Source organism: Rhagoletis pomonella, unplaced genomic scaffold (genome assembly GCF_013731165.1).
Source record: "Rhagoletis pomonella isolate Grant_MI unplaced genomic scaffold, Rhpom_1.0 Rhpom_scaffold_00006, whole genome shotgun sequence".
NCBI classification, from domain to species: Eukaryota; Metazoa; Arthropoda; class Insecta; order Diptera; family Tephritidae; genus Rhagoletis; species Rhagoletis pomonella.
In genome coordinates this window covers 14824222-14848862 of record NW_023458560.1, presented here as the reverse complement: position 1 = coordinate 14848862, position 24641 = coordinate 14824222, and the positions used below count along the sequence as shown (strand labels likewise).

Here is a 24641-nt window from a genome sequence, read left to right as displayed (position 1 = left end):
GTAGTCAGTAAGAACCATTGTGTTTTTTGACTAATTAAATAAATAAATAAATAAATTTTAAGTACATATGTATGTACTATATTATATACGGGAAAAAGCTAAAAATTTGTCAAAAAAAATTCCCAAAAAGCTGGATTTCCCGCTTCCCGCTATTTCTCATTTCCTGCCGCTAAATGGACCTCGAAAAAGTCAGATTTGACGGGAAAAGAGCTAAATTGGCGGCCCTGGTAGTTTTACACTGGTGTGCTGCACAGTGGTTCCAATTCAACGAAAAGCTGAAAAAATGCAATATTTAGCAAACGGTTAGCGAAATCAAACTGAAAATTGGCTACACTTTTTCCAAGTAAATTTGCAAAGAAGCAATACGGTGCCACTGTTAAGGGAGCGGTGCGAGAGAGACAACTGTCAGTTTATCGAACCTTGTATTATTGAATCATGGACTGCCTTAGGTGAAACAGTGTTACTTCTTTAACACTTCTTTGCCTAATAATATAGTAGAATTTTTTTATTTTTTCTCGGTATACACATTTTGTTTTCTCAAAAAGGTCTTTCATCTTTTTTTTTTTCATTTCATTACGAATATACTATAAAAAAGCAAATTTTGTTTATAGGAAAATATGAAATTTTGTTTTTGGGGATTCATTTCTTCCCGTTTTTCTTCTTATTCTACTTAGCTAAGGCAGTGTCAAATCGAGCTGTCACAACTGATACCATCTTGTATTATTGCATCATGGCTATTTAGCTCAACTGCTACGAACTGTTGGCAACTGTTGGACCCAACAATTGCGTCTTAGAAACGGTTTGATGAATATGCTGCCAAATGAACAGCTGATAAATGTAAACAAATGAAATTGCAATAAAAAGAGATAGTTGCGCCGATAGTATTTAGAATTCAACGCTGAGCTGCCACCGTGTTGAAAAAATCTTTCAATGTTATAATGAATTAAACAGTGTATAATTATATATTAGAAACGTGGTATTAGTATAGTATAGTATTTTAGTTACTTTATAACATCAGTAATATAAAATAGAATAATTTGTTTGCAACTGCCACCTAACAAAGCGACGTTAAATTTAATACGAGCGGCGTACGTCTTTGCGATCAGCTGTTTAGGCTAAGCCCAACACGTTGAGTTCAGGTAGCGTAAAAATTTTCCGCTTGAAAAAATGGCGGAAAGTTGCTGACTGTTGAGCTGACCGGAACTACTCAACTGTGCGTTTCGAAGACAAACACTCAACAGTTTAACAATAGCTACGTCTTAGAAACGCGCCCATTATTGTTGCGTGAGATTGAAAATGAAAATGTGTGTGTGAGTCTGTGAGTAAATTAAAAAATTAAATGGTTTAAAAACGTCAAGAATTTTAAAAGTAACTCTCAGCGGTTCTACCTTATTATATTTGTATCATGGCTTTCCCTTTACATCACTTTAGGAGTGATTGAATTTGGTTTACAGCTACAAAATAATATATTCGCATCGGCTGATGGACAAATAAAAAATTTCAAAATACAAAAGCGAAACGATGAATCTTAAAATTTATAATTTGCTACGAAACCTCCTTGTTGTCCAAGGCGACCTGTACAATATTTTTCCGTTACGTTTATTTATTTCATGTAAATATCAAAATGTAAACATCATGTTCCACGATTTCGCAGTTGTCGGTAAATTTACATTTTTATTAATGCTGTTATTTCGCTTAAATGGTTTTAAACCATCGTGAAATATTAATTTCCCACGCCCCAAATCAATTTTATTCGTTAATTATTTTTGTCCAGCTAAATCGTCAATTTTGCCTTGTGTGCAGCGTAAGAAAATATGAATCAAACATTAGGTGCGTTCGACAAGTCAAAAATTTGTAATAGTCTTTCCAAATTTTTACTGGATGGCGTTCGATAACGACAAAAAATTATCCAACACACAAAAATTGAGAGCGCAAGCGTTCATTTTGATGCAAGAGAAGTGTTCATTTTGTACTGGCAAAATTTTGGTCAGCAACAAGTAAGAAAGTCTAAGTTCGGGCGGAGCCGAACATTAAATACCCGGCGCAAGTATTAAATATATGTTTCTTCACCTTTCCGAAACCTACCGCTAGATGGTAAGCCGGGGTGTATCAATTTTGAGTAAATTGGCGTCCTTCAATTTCGAAATATTGAAGTTTCAAGCATTTCTGAAATTTACCGTTATATGAAAAGCGGCCGTAATTTTAGTCCGATTTCAATAATTTTCAACGCTTTGCTTTCATGTGGCAAGCACAATAACCACACCGAGTTTGGTACAAATTGGTAGAACGGTTACCGATATACATTAATGTGATCATAAGTGGGCGGTGCCCCGCCCTTTTCCAAAATTTTACCATAAACGTATTTCTTGGTAAAGAATTGTTGCAAGCATCAATTTTGAATAAATTAGCTTTAATATTTACTGATTTATCGAAGATTTTGTATTTCTCTAAATTACCGTTATATGGGATGTGGGCGTGGTTATCGTCCAATTTTAAAAATTTTCGGCGATTTTGTATGCTGTACCAAGGCCAACAACTGTGCCAAGTTTGGAAGAAATTGGTGAAGCGGCTCCTAAGATATACACATGTAACCATAAGTGGGCGTGGCTACGCCCATTTTCCAAAAATTTATAATATTCTTATTTTTCGTCTAAAAATTGTTGTAAATATCAATTTTGAGTGCATAATCTTCAGTAACTAAAATATCGCAGTTTTCGTATTTCCGAAAATTACCGTTACATGGGATGTGGGCGTGGTTATTGTCTGATTTTAAAAATTTTCGGCCATTTGGTATGCTGTGCGAAGGCCAACAACTGTGCCAAGTTTGGAAGAAATTAGTGCAGCGGTTCCTAAGATATACACATGTAACCATAAGTGGGCGTGGCTACGCCCATTTTCCAAAAATGTATAATATTCTAATTTTTCGTCAAAAATTTATTGTAAATATCAATTTTGAGTGAATTATCTTCAGTAGTTACTAAAATATCACAGTTTTCGTATTTCTGGAAATTACCGTTATATGGGAAGTGGGCGTGGTTAAAGTCCGATTTCGCCCATTTTCAATACCAACCTACCTTGGATTAAGGGAAACCTACATACCAAATTTCGTTGAGATATCTCAATTTTTGCTCGAGTTATCGTGTACACGGACGGACACTGACGGACAGACGGACGGACAGACAGACATGGCTTAATCGATTTCTTTTTTCATCTTGATCATTTATGTATATATTTGTCTATATCTATCTCGATTCGTTTTGGCTGTTACAAACAACCGTTATGTGAACAAAATTAATATACCCTTGTGCACAAGTGCGCTCGGGTATAAAAATTATCCAACACGAAAACATATGATCACAAAACATATGGTTGCAATTTTTGTAAACAAACAAAATTGCATTTTCCGAGTTTTGGTATTTGGTATGCTTTTTGGCTGCCTGCTATGTGACTTTATGATAGCGCCAACTAGTTTTTACTTCTAGAAATGTTCCTGGCGAACATTGAACGTTCAATTTCCTTTTTTCTCTATGGAGGCAACATGAATTCCAGTTTGTTTACAAATAAAACATAAACAAAGTCAGCTGGTGTGTCTTCTTCTTCCGGTTTTTTGCAAGTAATAGTTGTGTTTTTTTACAAATTATCCAGTAACTTGCCAGTAACTCTCCAGTAACTTTATTTCTAAGAATTCGCTCTCATAGAAAAAATTTGCAAAAAAGTACGCGAACGCTTTTCCAGTAATAATTTGCAAGTTTCATGAACAGCTGATAAATTGGTTGTTTATTCGCAGCATATTCCCAATAAAACGATATATTTTATATTTAAATATGTTTGTTTTGAAAATTTCCACAATAAAAATCCACAAACAGTTTCCTTATTAGTTTAAATTTCATACAGCAACATGCGATCAGCTGTTTTTCGTACTGGCAATTTCTTACAAGTAAAAATTTATCCAGTAAAATCCAGTAAAAACTTGCAACTTCAGCTGTCATTTTTCGCTCTCTCAATTTCCCCTACTTTGCAAGTTTTTGCGTACGAAAACGCCAAAACATGAAAATTCGTAAAAACTTTTACTGGATTTTACTGGAAATGAGTAAAAAAACGCAACTAATGGCTAATTTCCTGTTCGTTTACTTTTTTGCTTTTTCATCTCTTTGGGAGAGAATTTTCGCTTACTCTCTTGATTTTGATTGTTGGCTGGTGTTGGCTAATTTTGTTATCGAACGCAACTATTCATTAAAATTATTCAAACATATTCATTATTAACAAGATAACAATGAAATGAGATTCATCTTTTCAGAGCGCCCATGCAATTAGCTAATTAGACAAAATATAAAAAATCGTTTGGTCGAAAATACTGTTGTTATGCCTTTCGGGCACTCTCTACCCCTCTTACCCATACAAACCCGGTTTTAGGCGGACTGAGCAGTCCAATTTGCGGAGGCTCAATGTCGATTGCTTTCAAAATGTTACTATAATTGTTTTAAGTGTATAAATAATAATTAATTTTAATTTTAAAACTTTTTATGAATACTATATCTATATTTTTTGGTGGCCGCTGTGGTGTAGTGGTAAGCAGTGCGCGCTTCCACTCCGCAGCGCCTGGGTTCAAGCCCTGGTCCAAGCAACATCGCAAAAAATTTTGAAAAAAGGTTTTTTCTTAACAGCGGTCGCCCCTCGGCAGGCAACGGCCAAGTGTATTTCGGCCATGAAAAACTGCCGTTCGGAGTCCAAAACATGTGATTTATAAAAATATAATTCATTTAAAAACAATATATGTGACACGTAAAGTTAAAAGGGACGTGCGCTCAGAAAACGATTTCGAGAAAAACGACTTTGAAGTTTACCAAGTTGATTTTGATGCTTCTGAACGTTTTCATGGATTGAAACTCGTTACTCGGGGGCTTTTGGTGTCGCGGATTACTAATCCGATGTTGGTATTTAAAAATTCAAAGTGGCGGATCCAATATGGAGGAAAATTTTAAAATTTTTTCGGATTCATGTGAAAATCAAAAATGGATATTGGATCCGCTATTTTGAATTTTGAAAAACTAACATCGGATTCGTAATCAGCGACACCGAAAACCCCCGAGTAACGAGTTTCAAGCGAATTTGATTAATTTCAGAATAGTTTGTCAGTTTTGATTTTTTTTGTACTTTTTTTGTGAAAGTACCTAGCTTTGTCACATATAACCACATAATAAAATGTCTATCAAAATCGAGCTCACGATCAGCCACTGTGGGAGAAAAGGCAGCAAAATTACTTTTTCTGAAATGTAATATGCTCTTTTGAACTTTGGCTACTAGATTAAAACACTGTATAGGTTAAGCACTGGTTCAATGTTCTAATAATTTATAAAACGATGACTTAAGTTAATTATAGCTTTTACGCGAATGTGAAAAATATGATATTCGAATCATCCCTAGTATGTACGGTATGTAATTAATCAAAGTATTGTTATATGAGAGTTTTTTCCTGATTCTAAGAAAATTTACGAAAAATTAAATTTTATTTTCATTTGGTTTTCAAAAATACTAAACTTTTTTTTTAGTTCTCAATTTCAAAATTTCATTAGTAGATTGAAAAAAAAGAATTTAAAATTGCTGAATGGAAATGATAACAGTTTGGCATTCGCTGTATTAAGAAAGTTTGCGAGTAACTGAAAAGAGTAGCAGAGATGTCAGCAGCTACGGAATTTTCGTATTTTTTAAAGGCAGAAAAACCAATTAAATCGTTTGAGTTCTTTGTGAAAAATAATCACTAGATTAACTTTAAACATTAAATAAAAGAATTAAAGACTTTTTGTGAAAATAGCTCATCAATTGCACAGTGAAAATTGTTTGTGAAAATCGTGCTTTGGTAGGTGTTTGGATGTTTGATGAGCTGTTCGTGCATTTACGATAGCAAGTAAAACGAAGAGAAAGGATAACATTTTGCAGGTAAATTTCTTCAAAATGCGATATAAGTATTATATAAAATTTACAGGAACTTAAAATATAGGAATCTTAGTTACTTAAAATAGTAAAATTTGTGGAAAATCATACATATTTCTAAAGATATTGGTAATTGAAAATGGTGCTCGCTACACGAAATCAATTGACATTCGTCGATGCGCATAATGTTGCCATCTGCCAAATAAATAAATTTATCCACTCCCATATTTTACCCAAATTTAACAAAGTGTTAGTTTTTGATAAATGAATATAAATGATCGCTCACGTTAAAATTTTACGATGGGTCAACATTTTCGCTAAAATTAAAGTAAACTGAATTGATGTGAGTATGAATTATTCCAATATATGGGCATTTTCCAAAAAAGGTAAACTGAAAATGCAAGTAAATGAATTTAAACGGCTTTATATAATTTATTGTTTTCTTCGAAAATAATCAACATGGGCTGAGATAATATATCAAGACAAAATGCTCTTACAAAACAATGGAGAATTTACGTGACGCGATTTTACATGCAACTTTTAGTTGAATGCAAGGTGCCTGGTGTAAATTCCCTTTCAACTAATTTCAATGAAGTTGGTCAGCTGCCTTTTTTCGGTCAACTTTTGATTCAACCCTATAAATGATAGTTGCGCGGGGAGCACGTCACTTGTTTCTATACAGAAAGGTACCTAAAGCGGCGATTCAGTAAATTGAGTAAAACAAATTATATGCTTAGATTATATATGTATATATATAAAATATATAACAAAAATTACAAAGTCCAAATTTATTCATTTAATTTTTCTTTTAATCTAGGTGAAATTAGCTTATGCATATGTATCTAATAAATAATAAATATCTAAGAGTATCATATTTTCGGAACTGTCGGAATGGACGAGATTCCGAGCAGCACAGTACATATACGGGGCGGTTGGAAAGGACTAGTTTCCAAGCCGACTCTTCTCCATACCACTTTAGAGGCAGGCGCACTGAATGGACGAGATCCAGAGTCATGCTGCTTTAACGGATGGAAAGAACTAGTTTCTTTTTGCTGTTTAATGCTCAACCAATATAACTCTGCGATCATTTCCTGTATGGGTGTATCGTAGCGTTTGTTCAAAATAAATCGCATAGGTCTATTTTGCTTTTTCTGAAGTTTACGTTGACGTTGACTGCCCTAGATATGATCATAGACTTAGTTTTTGTCACATTTAGTTGAAGTTTGTTTGCACACAACCATTTGTATAAACAATAATTGCATCTTTACCATTGCATTAGGTATGTTCCTGTCGCTAATCGTTAAGATAGTATCGTCAGCGAACAGTTTTACCTTAAAGTGTTTCAAATTTGATTTTATATCATTGATATAAATATAAAAAAGTATTGGAGCTAGTACCGACCCTTGTGGTAGACCAATATCAACTGCTACCTTCGCTGATAAGGATGTACCAATCAGTGTTTGTTGCTTTCGGTCTGAGAGGAAACTACGGAACCAATTAAGTTCGGAAATCTCTATATAATTATGTTCCAGTTTTTTCAACATAATATCCCTGTCAATTGTCTCGAAGGCTCTTTTGAGATCAATGAATACAGTACAATATTCATCATGGAATTAAGGTCCTCTTTCCATTGTGATAGAACCATGACTAGAGCAGTTTCACATGAGTGTTTAGCCCTGAAACCTGATTGCTCTTTAATGAGTATATTATTAGACTCGATATAGTATGTTAATTGGTTTTTTACAGCCGTTTCCAATATTTTTTCCAATTTAGGGAGGGTATTTATTGGCCTTACTTCCTCAGCTTTAATGGTATTTTTAATCTTTTTTACTGGGACTATGGTCGAAGTTTTCCATTCATTTGGTACAGTCCCTGACCGCAGGCTATTATTTACTAGCTGGGCGTAAAAGTAACCCACATATTCCACGGAATCTTTACTCACACCCTCGGTTAATATATTATTTCCACCAATTTTTGTTTTGAATTTCTTAACAATAGAGATAACATCATCTGTACTAATTTCATCAAATGTAAAAGTAGTTCGACGATTTTCCTGGCGTATCAAGTCCCCGTCAATGTTTTCTATATTTCTATTTATCTCGACGATACTATCCACAAAGAAGGTGTTTAACTTGTCGGCAATTTCACTACTATTTGTGTACATTTTGCCATTGATAAGCACTTCCATGATGTTTTCTTTGTTGTCAGTGCTATTGACAATATTTTTCAAATATTTCCACATCAAACGACTATAATTTCTATTTATATCAACTTTGTCTTCCAAATATTGTATTTTTTTAGTTTTAATCATTTTCTTATACCTTTTCTTTATTTCATTATATTATACCCAATCACCTGGGACTATTGCCTTTTGGTATAACTTGAACTTTTCCTTACTGGTTTCAGTCAATTGTCTATCATACCATTTATTTCTAATTTTAACGCGAGTTTGTACCCTAGAAGTAAGTTTATTCATACTCGAAATCAAACTGTGATACGATACGAACTCAGATATGTACAATATGGCTGACTTCCAAAACGTCAATTGCATTGCATACGTACAAAGTGTAATGTTCCATAACGCCGAACTACAATTGGTTGACAATGTATACTTTTCGAAAAGTTATCGAAACGCATCGCTAGAGTAATCAGCGCATCAGAAACAAAGTTGATGCGTCGTTTGTTTTTGGTTACCATTTGTGTTTTAAAAATGGAAAACTTTGTTGAACAGCCACAAAAAAAGCAACAAATTTCAACCCAAATTTCAAACTTTTTGCTCAGTATTGTTAGAATTTTTTTGAGTACACAGTTCATTTTTGTGTAATAATGTGGAAGTTTAGAATATTTTGAGTACACAGTTCCATAGTGCATTCAGTTTTAGTCTAATAGTGTGCAAGTTTTAAGTAGCTAAAAATTACCGTTGATTGGTTAGAATTTTGCGGGTTTCTTCATATCAAAATAAAATGAATTGTGTGTATTCGTTGTATGGAAGCAAATGGGACAAAAAATTCTAAAATATCAGCTGGAATTTTCAGCCTCTTGAAATTTGCACACATCAGACTAACATTTAATGTGCTATAAAACTGTCTACTCAAAAAATTTCTAACACTTCTGAGAGTAAGTTTGAAATTTGGGTGAAAACCTGTTCCATTTACAAAGTTTTAAACTTGAGTCTATATGAATTTTGTTAGAGAATGAACTGTATTTTATTGAAAATTCTTACAAATATGCTGCTATTGACCGACACTGTATATGTATACATATATCGAGGGCTTATATATATTTATTTCATCGATGATGTTAATGCACACCTGGTATATCACTTTTTGGAAATTTTATCTATTAAATTGCAAAGTTAAAATTATAATCAGTGGTGACAATGAAGTCCCAGATGAGTTCTATCATGGGGAATAGTTTTTGTAAAAATTGCAGATATATCGTATAGAATATAAGCCCTCGATATATATTGGCTCATCCAGCTATACCTTTTTCTTTGCTTAACTAAAACTCTTAAAACGGAACTGGATGTCGTAATCTTTATTGTTATCCGAAAGAACAATCTCTGGCATTTACTTCTTAAAAATAAATTCATTCCAATGTTGACCGCTGACAGACCATAATCGTCGATATTGAGCGCTACCGTACCATGATAACTGCCTTTTTGTTGCTTGTAATTGAAGCCTGTGACGTCGGCAACATTTGGTTTAAGCAAGTTATCGTGTGATATCAGAGAGTAATTGAAAACTGGACCTTCCGTGTGGACCACATATAGCCTAATCACAGGCAACATTTTAATAAAATTATTTTTAAAAAGTAAATGTGCGAGAATTTTATTTCCGGTAATATTAAAGATTCCGTCATCCAGTTCTGTTTTAAGTATTTTATTTAAAAAGAAAAAAAAGGCCTATATGGATCAACCTGTACATGTGTATCATCGAAACGCTATATTATCCAGTTGCGAAAAAATAAATTTACCAATTTTTTCCTATTATTTCTAAGTTGTTTTTATTTTATTGATCGAACGCATATACATTATTGGCCAATACAATAGCACCCGCATTTCAAAGTGATATTGTTTGCCACTCACGTTTATATATTTATTTTTAGAAATTTACAAAAAAGCATCAAATTTTCACCCAAATTTCAAACCTTTTTCTCAGAAGTGTTAGAATTTTTTCGAGTCCACAGTTTTATAGTCCATGTAATTTTAGTCTAATATTGTGCAAGTTTTAAGTGGCTAAATATTACCGTTGATTTTTTAGAATTTCTTCGCTGTATGGAAGCAAATGCGACAAAAAAATCTAAAAAATCAACGGTAAGTTTTAGCCACATGAAACTTGCATATCACAGACCAAGGCGCATCCATACAAGGTGGTGGCAATTGCATATAAGTAAAAGTTCCGTGTATTTTCTTATTGCTTTTTGGTACATCTGGATGTCAAAACGAAAGGGAATGGGAGATAATTTTCGTAATTTCGTTTTGTTGACATCCTAAAGTTGCGCCGTTTCGTCCTGTAGGTACTAGTGTAGAGACAAAAATATCCATTCAGCTGTTCAATCAACACCACTTTGTATTGATGCGCCTTGTTACAAACTAAAATTTAATGGGCTTTAAAACTGTGTACTCGAAAAAATTCTAACACATCTGAAAAAAAGTCTGAAATTTGGGTGAAAATTTGTTGCGTCTTTTTGTTGTCTTTTTAAAAGTTTCAAACTTGGTTTTTTATGAGTTTTGTTAGAAAATGAACTGTATTTTAATTGAAATTTTTTGAAAATAAATAAATATAAATGGCAACCGATGAGGCGAATTCTTGATTTCGTACGGATCGAAAATTTGAAATTTTTGTGTAGAAGATGATTGGAAAAAAATCATGATGTTCGATTCGTACGAAAACCAGAATACGCCCCAATATCACCTTGAAATGCGATTGCGTCTAATAGTGTCATTATGACCCTATTAAAGCATTCCTATTTACATATGACTAGTAGATTAACATTTTACCAAGGCGAGCAAAAACACTTCACATTGATAAATCCATTAAGTAACATCTGGCAGCACCGCGCACATCGCAGTGCAGAGACGAGCAGCCAGCGGTCGGTTTGTATTTAACAGCTCAGCAGGTTGCGAGCCGTCCGATTGCTTGCCTGTTTGCCTACCCGCCTCTGGGTTTCCCAAATTTGTCTACAACTAGCAGGTCGTGCATAATCCGATAAATAATTATGTTCTTTTCTTATACAGTATTGCAGTGAAGATCAGTGAGAATAAACCAAGTAACAGCAGTGTGTCGGAAGTCAAAAATTGCAAGAACACAATGGATTTAGGAGAATCTAATCAAGCAGCTGATGGACCACCACAAACAATAACCGCAGGACCAGTTACAAGTTCAAACGCAGAAACAATCGGGATAGCATCAAGCTCTGTAAATTTTGGGGAGTCCACAGTGGGTATAACTGCACCATTAAATAATAAAACCTTAAAACGCTGTTTGAGTGTGCCAATATTACGCGCTGGTCCTTCATCCACTTCTATGACAACTCGATCTGCAGCCGCAGCTTTGGCGATGCGCAACGGGGGACACGCAGCTAACCCCAAAGAGACGCTAGCTACACCAAAGAAGAGTCAAACATTTACTATGCGTGATACTATTGGAGATGTTTCTTCTGGTAACAATTTCAGTCATAATATGCACATTGGAATACCACGTTCAAATCCTTCCTCAAGGTATTATTTTAACAAAACTTAAGCTTTCTGAATGTCTAACATTTAGTAACACTTATAAATTATAGAGAAGTATCACCAGCTCCAATGTTTAATATATTTGCACCAAGAGCTCGTCGTTATTCGGCTAGTTATACACCGCATGGAGCAGCTGGTGCTGCAGGCAGTGCTGCTGCGGCAAGTGGTTTACCACTGTGTCTCACGCCACGAGTTTCTCAATTGCGCCAAGAGGAGTGCGTGGACATGGTAAACAGTCGTGAAGCAAATCATGAACGTGAAATACACAGTGCCATGCAGATGTCACAAAGTTGGGAGGATTTGACTTTAGTTGCTGAAAATTGGTCCTGTAAATCAGAGGAGCTAAGCAATCCCTTGCAGGTCATGTTGCCCTCTGCGACAGCAAGTTGTTCAAGTCCAAGCCCAACAAGGTATTAAAACTATTGATTATTGCAAAAAAAAAAGAAGAAATTATATATAATTGGCGCTTACTCCATTCCTACAGTAATCGCGCCGGAATGAAGCTTCCTTATGGCTTGTCTCCATCGCCAACAAGACGTACTTTCGCTACGCGTCGCTCAATGTCACCAATTGCTATGCGGCCCTCGCAGTTAGGCCCTGTTAAACGTAAATTTGAGCTGGATGACAGTGGCCCTGGCAGTAATTGGAATGTATACTCCCAACCACCATTAAAGAAAATATTTACCGAGAGGTAGAGTTAAGCTGAAACTCAAACTTTGTGTTTGATTTCTAATTTATTATTTTTTAGTCGGGGAACTTCGCCTGTTTGTCAGTCACCATCTTCAATATGCCCCAGTCCAGATTCTGGCACATATGATGGTCGAATAACACCAAAGCTATTCATTTCAAAGTTGTGCACCAACAATACAAATAATAATTCAGCATGTTCATCGCCGAGTAGCAGCGTAAGTGGTGGAATCATCGACTCAACTACTACCTTAGGTATATGTTCATCCGCCTCTTCAACGACTTCTTCCGTTTCTGGTGGCAGTGAGCCTATGTGCATTGGAGGTGGTAGTATTGACGAAGGCATTTCCATTGCGGATAATGATGACAAACTTACAAATAACACTGTTTCGACAACTAGTAATGCATCCGTAGGCAGTGGTGATGCAAGCGGAGGTAATGGATTGCAACCAATGAGCACAGATATACAAGATGATGCTACATTATTAGATGACATGAAGAGTGAAACATCCTCGATTGGTGGATGTTCAAGTATCAGTATCGAATCGTCTTCCTGCGATAGCGCCTCTAAAGCCGCTGCTAGTTTTCTTAATAGACTGAACGTTGACGATATTAGTACAAGTCCACTTGCAGTACAGAAGAGCTTCTACATAAACAAACAGGGTTTAACAGGACACAAAAAGTTTATCGTAAGCAGTGGGGTTGGTGAGCAAAATGATAGTATTAACGTAAACAACACCAGCGCAAGCTCCCCTGCTCTGATTGTAAACACGGCTGATGTTGCCTCCGCTTCATGCACAAGCGGATCATAAATAAAACGGTTGATATTTGATTTTCGTAATAAATTAAGTTATCTAATAATTAATCAAGAATTAATTTCTGCATATGCTGAATATGTTGATTTGCCCCTGATATTAAGCAAAAATTATGCTGGGCTACGTACCTACTACTTATAATAATTAGAATTACATACCTGGAAATTTCTTATTCGTTTAAGTTTACAAACATATTCTATTTTTCGCCATCACTTATTGTTATCAACTCATTTTTGTAGAGTTTAGTTGTCACCACATATTGATGTTATAATTATTTGCTATAATATTTGTTTGTCATGCCAATTATGGGCAGTGCGAATATTTTGGCTGCCCTTAATTCGAATTTCATATACAAATTAGTACGATATTTTAAGTCAGTCCGGCAGGTTCTGCAATTCACTTCCGACTGAATTTGAGTCAAGTTCGCTTTGAATTCAAATTGGCAAGGGTTGAACTTCACTCGGAAGTGAATTGCAGAACCTGCCCGAGTATGTTTATATGTATTTATTTGTATTAGAATAATTTACGTAAAGTGAATTTTGCTTACAAGTTAAAAAGAAAAAAATTTGTTCTCTTTTTTGGTAAATATACTTTTAGAAAATATTTATTAGTTTACCTAAATTGGTAACGGACGCCGTAAAGACTAGATCGAATTATAAATTATAATTTGGCAAACAGTGTAAGCATATTGTCAAGTGGCATTTGCTGGTTTAAAATAAAATTATTTCGTTTCATTTAAGCTATTTAATTAATAAAAATTGTGTCGTTTTTAAAAGCCTATATACATAAAATAATCAAATAATACTTTGGCGAACGGTCGATTAGATATTAGTATGGTAAAGAAAAAGGCATGTTTCCACATGTATAAGCATTAATAATGTAATTAAAATTTGCCAAACATACAGATGTATGTAATTCTGTTCGAAAACTTTAAACTTCGATTTATACTTACATGCATTATTAAATAAAATAACTTTAGAAATAGTTGGAATAAATCTTGTCCATTGTTGGAGAGATTCTAACATCTGAAAAGAGCTTTCAAGAGAGCACGTTTAAAATATCAGTTTAGTTGCAACATGTATGTATGTAACTTTTTGAACCAATAAAATGTATACAATTTAAAAATAATGAAAATATATACATATGTATGTATGTGTACTTTGTTTTTATTATTTTTAAATAACAGGAAGGGTGAACATATAAAATTGCGTATAAATAAATTTAAGATATACATATATCTTAAAACTTAAAAATATTTAAGACCAAAAAGGTTAAAAACGTTTAGAATCACAAAATGTTTTGCAAACAGCATTTATACTACAAAAAAGCGTAAGAGTTCGAGACATTTTAAGGAGGAAATTTTACAGTAGCATGTAGATCAGGTTAAGGAACATGGGTGTGACGAACTATAGCTTTCGATAATACATACATATAATATACAATTTATAATAAGCATTTTTTAAATACATTGAATTTTAGGATGTTACAAGCAACAAGAATATATTTAGTTTTAGCTCGTCCTTGATCTAATGTCGCATATTGCACTAAAGTGTAAAATGCATACGCTTTTACAAATATGCTTCTAGTACGACATGTTTGGATTTAGCAATTTTAGCTTTTGGAACAATTGACACACAAATTCCAGAGCTTGTTCTCTAACTATTGATGTGGAATTAAGTTATGCTGAAGAGAAATACGTTGTTTCTGCAAAACGTATACAAAAATATTATGCTTTAATACTAAAAATAGTCGTACAGCAATTGTTTTAATATCATTTTTAACATCTACTTATCTAATCTCATAATACTTTGAATGTGTTTTTTTTTTTAATTTTACTGGAAATATTTTATTTACTTAATGTATGTATACATATATAAACATGAAGTTAAATACATATGTATACCAGGGTTGTTGCGAATATTATTCCGAAATAAAAGTCCTTTCCGGATAATAAACAAACCGCCTGTCCAAATTAAACAAATTTGGTATCATATGAAAGAGGAATGAAATAGCTTTTAAACAGAAATTACGAACGATCTTAATTTATATTTTTTTTATAATTTAATACTAAAGAAATGCATACACCTGACACAATGTTTGTTCTATGGTACTTGAATAACATTTTTTATTGAAATATTTTTAACTATGTGGCTTTCCTTGTTTAGACATTTCAGTTATAAAGATATTAAAGTCCTCTTTAATTTGGTACCAAACTTGTTTAATTTCGATAAGCGGTTTGTTTATTTTCCAGAAAGGACTTTTATTTCGGAATAATATTCGCAACAACCCTGATGTATACATATAAATGGAATGTCACTGGGAAACATTTTGCAAAAGGAAGATCGTTTAAGTGTTAATTACAACAAAACAGGAATGCTTAAGTACTTCTTACTACCTTCATTTTGCTTAATATTGCTATAAAAATATCTGGAATGATAGTACATTTATTTCAGATGCCGGTTCTATCTTCGGTATATAAGTATGTATGTATGAATTTATGTATTATTTGAGCTTCTACTATGATTTGTGATTAGCGTCTTTTTGTTATCCGACAAATTGAGGTTTGTAAGCCCGCTGTCGAATATCAGATGCGTTATAAGCTTCATCATATCAGAACTGCACCGGAGGTGTACTTTTAGAAGAAATATTTTTTTCTACCTTTTGATATACAAATTCCTCCACAGTCTTGCTGCGATGTATCAAAAATTGCATTGGCCGGCATAATTCTAGACGATTCGCTTAGTATGTTACTTTTGGAAGAGTAAGTATTTCTAATTGAAACAAGTTGCTCGTTGTAATGCAGTCTCGCGCAGTTCCTCCTTACAAGCACTCACGTGCTCCACTAATTCGTCGCGTAGTTCGAAAGTTTTCTTGCAAATATAGCATTCATAGAGATACACAGATGGATCATGTTCTTTCAAATGCTTGGTGTACGATTCGATTTCTGTGAAACGTTGTTTACACTCGCAGCACTCGAGCCAATCTTCCGTGGAAGAATCTTCTTCGTTTGAATCATAACTACTATCGTAGCGGGTTTTTGCCCGCTTTTGCGGGCTGGATGTGCTGCTGGACGAACTTAGTTGTTGCTGGTCAAAATTAGCATCGTCATCATCATCATCATCATCATTCTCGTTTGCGTGAGCTTTCTTATGTTCACTGTACTCTAAGTAGTCCCTATATTTTCTCGGACAATGGAGACATTTATAATACCGATCTCGTTGATGTGTCACCATGTGCTTCTTCAGCGTTGAGTATTCTCTGAACGGCTTGCGACATTTATTACAAGAAAATGGCTTTTCGCCGGTGTGTATCATAAAGTGGCGTTTCAGATTGTGACGCGTACCGAATGGACGCTGACACAACGGACAAGAAAACTCCTTACGTGTTACAATGCCTTGTTGATTGTAGTTATGCCGATGAACAACTGGAATGTTGTCAAGTAGTAACTGCGTGCTGGTGGTTACTGTCTTTTGAACTGTAATCGGCGCATTTATAGGCACCAACGACGGCATTTCCGAATTGAGCAAAGTTGTCGAGCTAGGTCGCTTGGGAGATGAAGAATTGGTGGTTGGTTCTTGTACAGATTTTGACGATCCTTTTATATTGCTATTACTATTTGTTGCAGTAGAACTTACAATGGATACCGCACTAGTTGCTGGAACATCCCATATCCGACCACTAGATACTGGAGGCTTTGCGGTAAGTTGTGGCAATGGTAATGGCGGCGACGTAGATAATGGTGATGTTTGAAGTTTGTCTGGTGAGGCAGAAGGCGATACGGAAAGCTGTGGACGCATTGCTGCTGTTATAGCGCTTGTCTTCGAATCGCAATCATTGCAACGCGTTGGATCTTGCATCGTTGGTGGTTTGACACGACACACCATGCATACGAAGTTCGGTTCATTTGCGTGTCGTCGGCGATGTTTTTTGAGGTCACTGTACTCTCGAAACCGACGATCGCACATATCGCAGCCAAATGGACGTTCACCTATAAATTTAGTAAGTTCAGATAAATATTTTTTTTACGCTATTAGTTATATATACTCGAATAACTAAATAATTAATAAGAATCTACTCACCCGTATGTATCATCATGTGTCTTCGTAAATTGTAACTTGACTGAACTTTTTTGCCACACAAATAGCATTCGAAAAATTGTCGACACTTTTCGCGTCTATCTAAATCATCCCAATGCCTCTCTACTCCTTTTTCATGTTGATCTATAAATTCCGCATTTTCATCATCTGAATGGATAACAACAACATCGCCGCTGGTAATATCCGCTTCTGCACTAAAAACTTCATTCGAATTTGTAACGTAGTTATCATCATCGTCGCATTTCAGCTCACAACTCACAGCTGCAGCGGCAAACGACAATTCATCATCCTCTGTGTCACTTTCAAAGGCATCTGCATCTACTTTGTTGTCAGTGGTGGCAATATTTCCAGGGGATTTACCACATTGATCGGCTTCAGAATCACTGCTATCAGATAGTTCGATATGTGCAATTATACGTTCCTTAGACGAATCTTTTTTCTTTTGCTGTGACACTACCTCGGCTTTTTGGTTAGCCGGTGGGCTTTTTGGAATGAGGCTAATGCTGGGGGAATTGATTCTGTGTTTACCTGCTTCCTTGCCTGGAACGGCCGAATGTACTATAGCTTTTTGTGAATCCCGTTTAATTGCAGCATTTTCCACTTTATCCCTTATTTGCCGCAATTCTTCACGATCATCTTCATCATCCAAATCAATAATCTCAAAAAATACCTCCTCTTCTTTTGCATTGCCCACCGATTTGTTCTTACATGTGTTGCTTCTCTTCTTTTCTAAAGCACTTTCACGACCAATTTTCAATAGCAAACCTTTGATTTTGGAATCTTCTATAGAAATAAAATTCTCTTCTGGCTCCTGGTATTCGTAGTGCGTATTAATATCTGCAGCTGGTATAATTTCAAACTCCGAAATTATTGGGTAAGCCAGAGGTGGAGGATGTACAGATGGAGCCTGTTGTAAAGGCGGAGGCTGTGATAATGTAGCCGTAGCCGTTGGGTGAGATAGAGCTGGCGATGTACCATATGCCGATAAGGTACATGGACCACTACAGCAGGCATTTGATTCAAATAAGTTACTCCTGGCGATGTTTGTACAGCAACTCTGTGGTCGTTGCATTGCGACCTCGTATGTAATACCGCGCCTTCCTTGTTGGTCCCACTGTACATCAAATAGTTCAATTTCCTGTTGAGTAGAAGCGACATTGCAGCACTCCAGGGGCTTCGAGTAGTTCATGCAAGGTCTTGTTGCTGACATGCGAGGCACTGTATGCAGCGATATCGGCACTGATGTGGAGTTATAGTTCACATTTGTTTGCGAAGGCAAGCGAACAAGTGAAGGTGATGCTGTTTGAGGCGGCACTGGCAAAGCCGCATGTTGTTGTGTTAATTGATGATGATGGTCAACGACTTTGAGTGTGGAAAGTGTGCTGTTGCTGTTACCGTGCGTCGACCCAGAAGGTGAACATTTTAACTTCATGAGGATTTCCATTTTGAATATTTATGTTGTTATTTTCCGGATCTACAATTTAAGGAATACTTTCGAAAACTCATCAATTGCAAAAACTTAGGTATTTAGATTATGGATATGTTATTAAAAATTAAAGGAAATTAGTTATTTATTAGGAAACTTTGGAAATATGTAATTTAAAAATAGTTACTTTATATGTGTACATACATATTTATTTATACGTACCAATCAATTTGTTGGTCTTATACAAGAAATTTATAAAAGGTCGCGCTGTAGCTTAAACCAGAAAACGAGGAAAGTTTACCACAACCGCAACATTTTTTTTTAATTTAGCCGTGTGCTTTTCTACTTTTGTCTCGACTCGTCGTTCTCGTCTTTTTCAGCACCAGAAGCATACGTATGTATGTACGTTGTATTATTATAGGTATTGATGTTGCTCGTAGTCAGTTGCCACTTCTGCGGCTTATGTATGTAGTTTCGAACTCGAGGCTGAATCACCCAAGCAGCACGAAGACAGGCAGTCGGGCAAGCAGCCAGACCATCTACCAAGTCTTAACCACTCACGTATTTTTCAATGTAGTTTTTATATTCGTTGATTCGTTATTTGAAGCCGCAACGCTTTTACCTGTGCCTGCCGTATAAAGTACTGCCGACAATATAGCCATTGCCATTGCGTGTTAACTTGATTTTTCTTCGGGCGGCAAGTCGCGAAGGCAAATCAAAAAAGAAAACCATAAGCAAGATGAATAAAAAAGCAAAAACAATGAACTCACGACTCACGGCACAATGATTTTCTTGCCGCGCAGTTGGCCTGGAACAGACAACCACTGACGCAAAAATCCGCAAATTCGAGCCCGCTCTGCCAAGACAAAAACCGAGCAGCGAACAACGAACAAGCCAGTGCGAGCAATGCTCGATCTTTCTGTACCCCTTACCGCTTTGCACCGGTGCTCCTGCTGGTTCGATTGGCACCGCTAATAGTGCACCGCCTCCACTCTTCTCTTTGCTCCACAATCAAATCCAGTTTATCTTTTAATTGAAATCTTACTTGTCGACTATTTCCGCAGCTCTTTTGCCTTGCAAATATCCTACAATTTTACATTTCTTTTTTCTTTAATGGAAAAGTTGAATTCGCCATTAGTTGTTTAAACTTTTATAACTTTGTGGTCAAATTTTTAAATAAATGAATCGATTTGTTTATATTTACATTTTTATTTGCACAACTTTTATTTCACACAAACAACTCAACTCCAATTGGAAATTTTATTTCCTTTTCTTATACGCTCTGGAAGGAAACTGAGAATTTTCTACGATAAATACGTGTTTCCATGGTACGTTGTGGGTATTGGAGACTACAGGGTGTTACAAGCGATAATTTCCGAAACTTATAAAATTTAAAAATTTAGTTTTAGTATGCCTAAAATATGAAAAAATTGTATTATATTTTAAAATATTTAAATTTTTTAAGTTCATGTTATCAATAAGTTCTCACAATAATTAAAGAGTTTAGATAATCGAACCAATTCAATCACCAATTTTTTGCATTAACACCCTGCCTTAGACCTCCACATATTTCATCAGAGTCGATCGATTTATTTTCAACCATTTTCGACTTGGTAATCATTTCAGAAAGAATATCAAAGGACAGTGAAAAATACTGGTAATAAATAATTTTAAGTTTCGCATTCATTTTAATATTGCATATGCTTATATAAAATATAGAGAACGCTTTATTTTTTGATGGTACATATGTACAATTCTTCACAGCGTATGCAGTGTTCATTGATATTGATTTCTTGATCTTTGTGTATTGGCTAGGTAACGTCCGCTGCAAACACTTGTCTACTTCGCAAAGACTTTCTTATAGCTATCTAAAATGAGTGCACGACTACGACGTCCTGGTACGGCAAACAGCCAAATACCTAATGAATGCGTCCAAGTGGTGGTGCGTTGCCGTCCCATCAGCAATCGAGAACAAACAGAGGGGTCTGAGGAAGTCGTCGCTGTGTATCCAAATCGTGGAGTAGTAGAGATTATGAATTTGATTGAAGCCAATAAGGAGCAAACAAAAATGTTCACCTATGATGCTGCTTATGATGCTAGTGCATCACAAATCAACCTCTATAACGAGGTTGTATTTCCGTTGGTGAGCTCAGTTCTTGAAGGTTTTAATGGCTGTATATTCGCTTATGGCCAAACTGGCACTGGTAAAACATTTACTATGGAAGGCGTGAGAGGTCACGATGAACTTAAGGGAATCATTCCCAGAACATTCGAACAGATTTGGCTTCATATAAATCGTACCGAAAACTTTCAATTTCTTGTCGACGTTAGCTATTTGGAAATATATATGGAAGAACTGCGTGATTTATTAAAGCCAAACTCAAAACATTTGGAAGTACGGGAGCGTGGTTCGGGCGTTTATGTGCCCAATCTGCATGCCGTTAATTGTAAAAGTGTTGACGATATGCTAAATGTTATGCATATTGGCAACAAGAATCGTACTGTGGGCTTTACCAAAATGAATGAACACAGTTCACGTTCGCATGCCATTTTCATGATTCGCATTGAAATGTGCGACATTGAGACAAACACTATTAAAGTGGGAAAACTTAATTTGATAGATTTGGCAGGAAGCGAACGTCAGTCCAAAACCGGTGCTTCAGCTGAACGGTTGAAGGAGGCAAGCAAAATAAATCTTGCCCTATCCTCACTTGGAAATGTAATCTCTGCATTGGCAGAAAATTCGCCACATGTGCCCTATCGTGATTCAAAACTTACTCGTCTACTGCAGGATTCTTTGGGTGGCAATTCAAAGACTATAATGATAGCCAATATTGGTCCATCATCATATAATTACAACGAAACGTTGACCACTTTGCGTTACGCATCCCGTGCAAAGACTATTCAAAACAAACCTGTTAAAAATGAAGATCCACAGGATGCTAAGCTTAAGGAATATCAGGAGGAAATCGAGAGATTGAAACTCCTTATTGCACCAAAGCAACAGCAACGTACTGAAAAAACAGCGAAGAAACGTCAACGAAAACCAAAGAAAGAAAAAGCAAATAACGAAGTTGTGCAGATGGAAGTGGAAGAAAGTGAAGAGGAGCCCGAGTCGGATAAAGAGAATGAAGCAGAAGCAGCAAAGTCAAACGAAGAACTGGAGCGTGAACGTGTTGAGACAGCGAAACTGGCTACAAAATTGGCAGAATTAGAATCGCAGCTGGTGCGCGGAGGTAAAAATTTGTTGGACACATACAGCGAGCGTCAGCTGGAACTCGAGAAAAAGCTGGTTGAGATAGCTGAACGCAAAAAGCGTGAAATTGAAATTCAACAGCAACTGGAATTGCAAGAGGAAACTACTCTGGAAATACGAGAGACCGTTACATCTCTAGAGCAAGAAGTTGATTTGAAGAAAAGAAAATTGTCAAAATGCTATGCAAAGTACTTGGCTTTACAGCAGGAATTGAACGACTGCAAATACGACCACAACCAGGATCTACGTGAATTAGAGATGGCACAGAATGAACTGGTCAAGGAATTGAAGCGGCAATTATTAATTATTGATAATTTTGTACCAGTGGAAGTTAAGCAACGTCTTTATACTCAGGCGAAGTACGATGAAGAACAAGAAGAGTGGAAGTTCTCCGCAACATCATTGGTTGGCGAACATAACTTTTTAACAAAACGTCCTGTCTCTCACTCGCAACGTCGTCGTCCCATTTCCGAGTATGCATTAATGGAGGCTAAAACAAACGCACTTTCAGCATTGCGTTTCAAGAACGAAAATATAGTATCGTACGAGCTCGAAATGCCATGTCGCACTACACAGGAATACCGTTCACCTAAAGTTTCTGCCTCGCTGCAAGCCGTATTAGCTCAAGCTATGCAAACTGGAGATGACATTGATATCGTAGATTCCCACACCAATTCAATACGTAGTCGTCTTGAGAACATTATTAACGCCAGTGCAAACGCATCTGCGGCGTTGGCTTCAACTAATAGCAGTCCTACAACACCCAACGGGGTGACAGCAATTGCCACTACTGCAGCACGCAATATTAAGCCAAGTCGTGGCACAGGTTCTCCTGGTTCGGCGATTGATTCGAATAGGCGTCCGCCTACTGGTCGTGTAGTGTCCAAAAAACCGGCCTCAGCTTATCCAAAAGCTCGTGGATTAGTGAACAAGTAGATGATGATGAAAGTATCCTTGTTATCGCAACCTTAAATTGTAATGAAATGGTCTATTAATTCAAAGTACTTTGTTGATATGCTGCATTACCAATTGTAAATGTTAAGATGAACGGCTCTTGTACCCCCAAGATGAACAATGCAACAAAGCAAGCAAAAAGCTTTTAGAAAATAGACTAGATGCACTCCGGTTTATTATTTTAATGCTTGAAATAAAATTACGGCCGCCTGGTAAAAATATGTTAAAAGCATTTACTTTAATGGTATTAATTAGTTCATACATTGTTGTTTTTCTTTTTTAAGCGAATACTTCTAATTTGAATGCCGAGTTTTTTATTTATTTTGTACATTTGGTTGATTCTACTATTTTTTAAGAATGCTTTTTTTTTATTGTGCAATTTAGTAATAAGGATCGTAACATTTTACATATATTCAATACGCTTTTCAATAAAAACAAACTACGCACCCCATTCAAGTGACTATTTTGTTGTTTTAAAAGACCTTATATTACGATAACAATGCAAATGTTACAGTTTTTACTTGTCCAAGTTATTTATACCTGAGCTTCCCACTATATCCAATAACGCCTTCAGCTTATTTTCAAATAATTCACAGCGTATGGGCATTTCCAAAGCATAAAACGGATTTTTCAGAACATAATCTGAATATAACTCGTAAATTTTGTGAAGTAAAATATCCATGCCACTTTCACCAGTTTCCGATATTATAATAAACTTAACTCCTGTTAGCGTTTGGAAGCAATGCAAGGTAAATGTATCGGCTTCCAATATTTCAATACCAGAACTTTTAGGTTCCGGACTGAGTTGACTAGCAAAAGCGTATAGGGGATAGAACGTACTTGCTTGCACAATTTTTTCATTGGTAGTCAATTTGTGCCTGCAAAATTTTAAATTCATCGGATAGTTCTCTGCGTTTTCCAGCACAGTTTTGACGTCACGTCCATCCTCGAGTGTATTCCCATTTACCGGCATTCCATTTACAGCTATTAAAACGTGCCCCACTAAGATTATGTTTTTTTGATAGAAAATACATGTTTATTCAACCAATATAAAAGTCTATAGTTAAACTGACCATTGATTCCATCCTTTCGGTTGAAGACCACCGACACCTTTTTGGGATCATAGTCGAGTATTAAATCAAGAGGATATGTAAACGAACGTTCCTGCTCTATGCGAGGAACGTTGCTATCCAGATTATAAATAAGTCCACCTGATTTACTTACTATATACACTCCATAAATTATCATTTCTATTACTTTTTATTTACAAATTTTCAATACAGATCTTCTTCTTAAGCTGAAGGGTAATCACAATGTAACCCAATAAAAAAAAGACCCTACAAGAAATTATTGGAAAACTGCGGCAGTCAGCTGTGTTGCCGTAGCAAGTTTTCAAAGTCCCTAAAAAGGGTCACCATATTATTTTTGCTTTTCTTCCCGTTATTTTTTTTCTAAGAACTAAAGTCAAAATCAAATTTACATGTATTATAGTCTTTTCACTGATAGACCGTTCCGCTGTTGAATTTACCCTGCAAAAATCGTTGGACCATGTAGTCTATTAGTGGTATATTGGAGTACTTACAAACGTTTTCTTCTGTCATGCTGTAGCGGACCAACTCGTGTCTCTGCGCCAGTTTATTGTTTGTTACCCGATCACTGCTCGTGTTTTAACGAAATGTGATTGAAGTTGAGCATTTGAAAGCACATTTGCATGTCTGGCTGTAGCTGAACGTGTAGA

The 24641-nt window shown here is 35.8% G+C and overlaps 4 protein-coding genes across 7 annotated transcripts; 2 read left to right on the top strand and 2 right to left on the bottom strand.

Moving 5' to 3' along the window:
* The first annotated feature begins 5662 nt into the window (after nucleotides 1-5662).
* On the top strand, nucleotides 5663-14275 carry LOC118740445 (flocculation protein FLO11-like). Of its 2 annotated transcripts, none has more exons than XM_036471995.1 (5): nucleotides 5663-5937; nucleotides 11171-11653; nucleotides 11719-12078; nucleotides 12153-12359; nucleotides 12417-14275. In XM_036471995.1, exons 2-5 carry the CDS (start codon nucleotides 11244-11246, stop codon nucleotides 13165-13167), a joined length of 1728 nt encoding a protein of 575 aa, XP_036327888.1. In that variant the 5' UTR covers nucleotides 5663-5937; nucleotides 11171-11243; the 3' UTR covers nucleotides 13168-14275. The 2 variants fall into 2 exon arrangements, with proteins under 2 accessions (XP_036327888.1, XP_036327889.1); XM_036471996.1 differs by lacking the exon at nucleotides 5663-5937 and adding an exon at nucleotides 10971-11029.
* A 1126-nt stretch (nucleotides 14276-15401) lies between these two features.
* Nucleotides 15402-19957, bottom strand: LOC118740442 (zinc finger and SCAN domain-containing protein 2). 3 transcript variants are annotated; one of them, XM_036471991.1, is made up of 5 exons: nucleotides 19898-19957; nucleotides 19464-19801; nucleotides 18916-19381; nucleotides 17250-18741; nucleotides 15402-17158 (listed from the first exon to the last, which is right to left on the bottom strand). In XM_036471991.1, the coding sequence occupies exons 4-5, from the start codon at nucleotides 18709-18711 to the stop codon at nucleotides 15942-15944; spliced, it is 2679 nt and encodes an 892-aa protein (XP_036327884.1). In that variant the 5' UTR covers nucleotides 18712-18741; nucleotides 18916-19381; nucleotides 19464-19801; nucleotides 19898-19957; the 3' UTR covers nucleotides 15402-15941. The 3 variants fall into 3 exon arrangements, with proteins under 3 accessions (XP_036327884.1, XP_036327883.1, XP_036327885.1); XM_036471990.1 differs by having other exon boundaries at nucleotides 15942-17158; nucleotides 19471-19801; XM_036471992.1 differs by having other exon boundaries at nucleotides 15942-17158; nucleotides 19626-19801.
* A 259-nt stretch (nucleotides 19958-20216) lies between these two features.
* LOC118740443 (kinesin-like protein Klp68D) lies at nucleotides 20217-23124 on the top strand. Its single transcript, XM_036471993.1, has 2 exons — nucleotides 20217-20350; nucleotides 20509-23124. The coding sequence occupies exon 2, from the start codon at nucleotides 20567-20569 to the stop codon at nucleotides 22883-22885; it is 2319 nt and encodes a 772-aa protein (XP_036327886.1). The 5' UTR covers nucleotides 20217-20350; nucleotides 20509-20566; the 3' UTR covers nucleotides 22886-23124.
* Nucleotides 23125-24234, bottom strand: LOC118740444 (trafficking protein particle complex subunit 4). The gene is made up of 2 exons (XM_036471994.1): nucleotides 23977-24234; nucleotides 23125-23905 (listed from the first exon to the last, which is right to left on the bottom strand). The coding sequence occupies exons 1-2, from the start codon at nucleotides 24149-24151 to the stop codon at nucleotides 23421-23423; spliced, it is 660 nt and encodes a 219-aa protein (XP_036327887.1). The 5' UTR covers nucleotides 24152-24234; the 3' UTR covers nucleotides 23125-23420.
* Nucleotides 24235-24641: the final 407 nt, after the last annotated feature.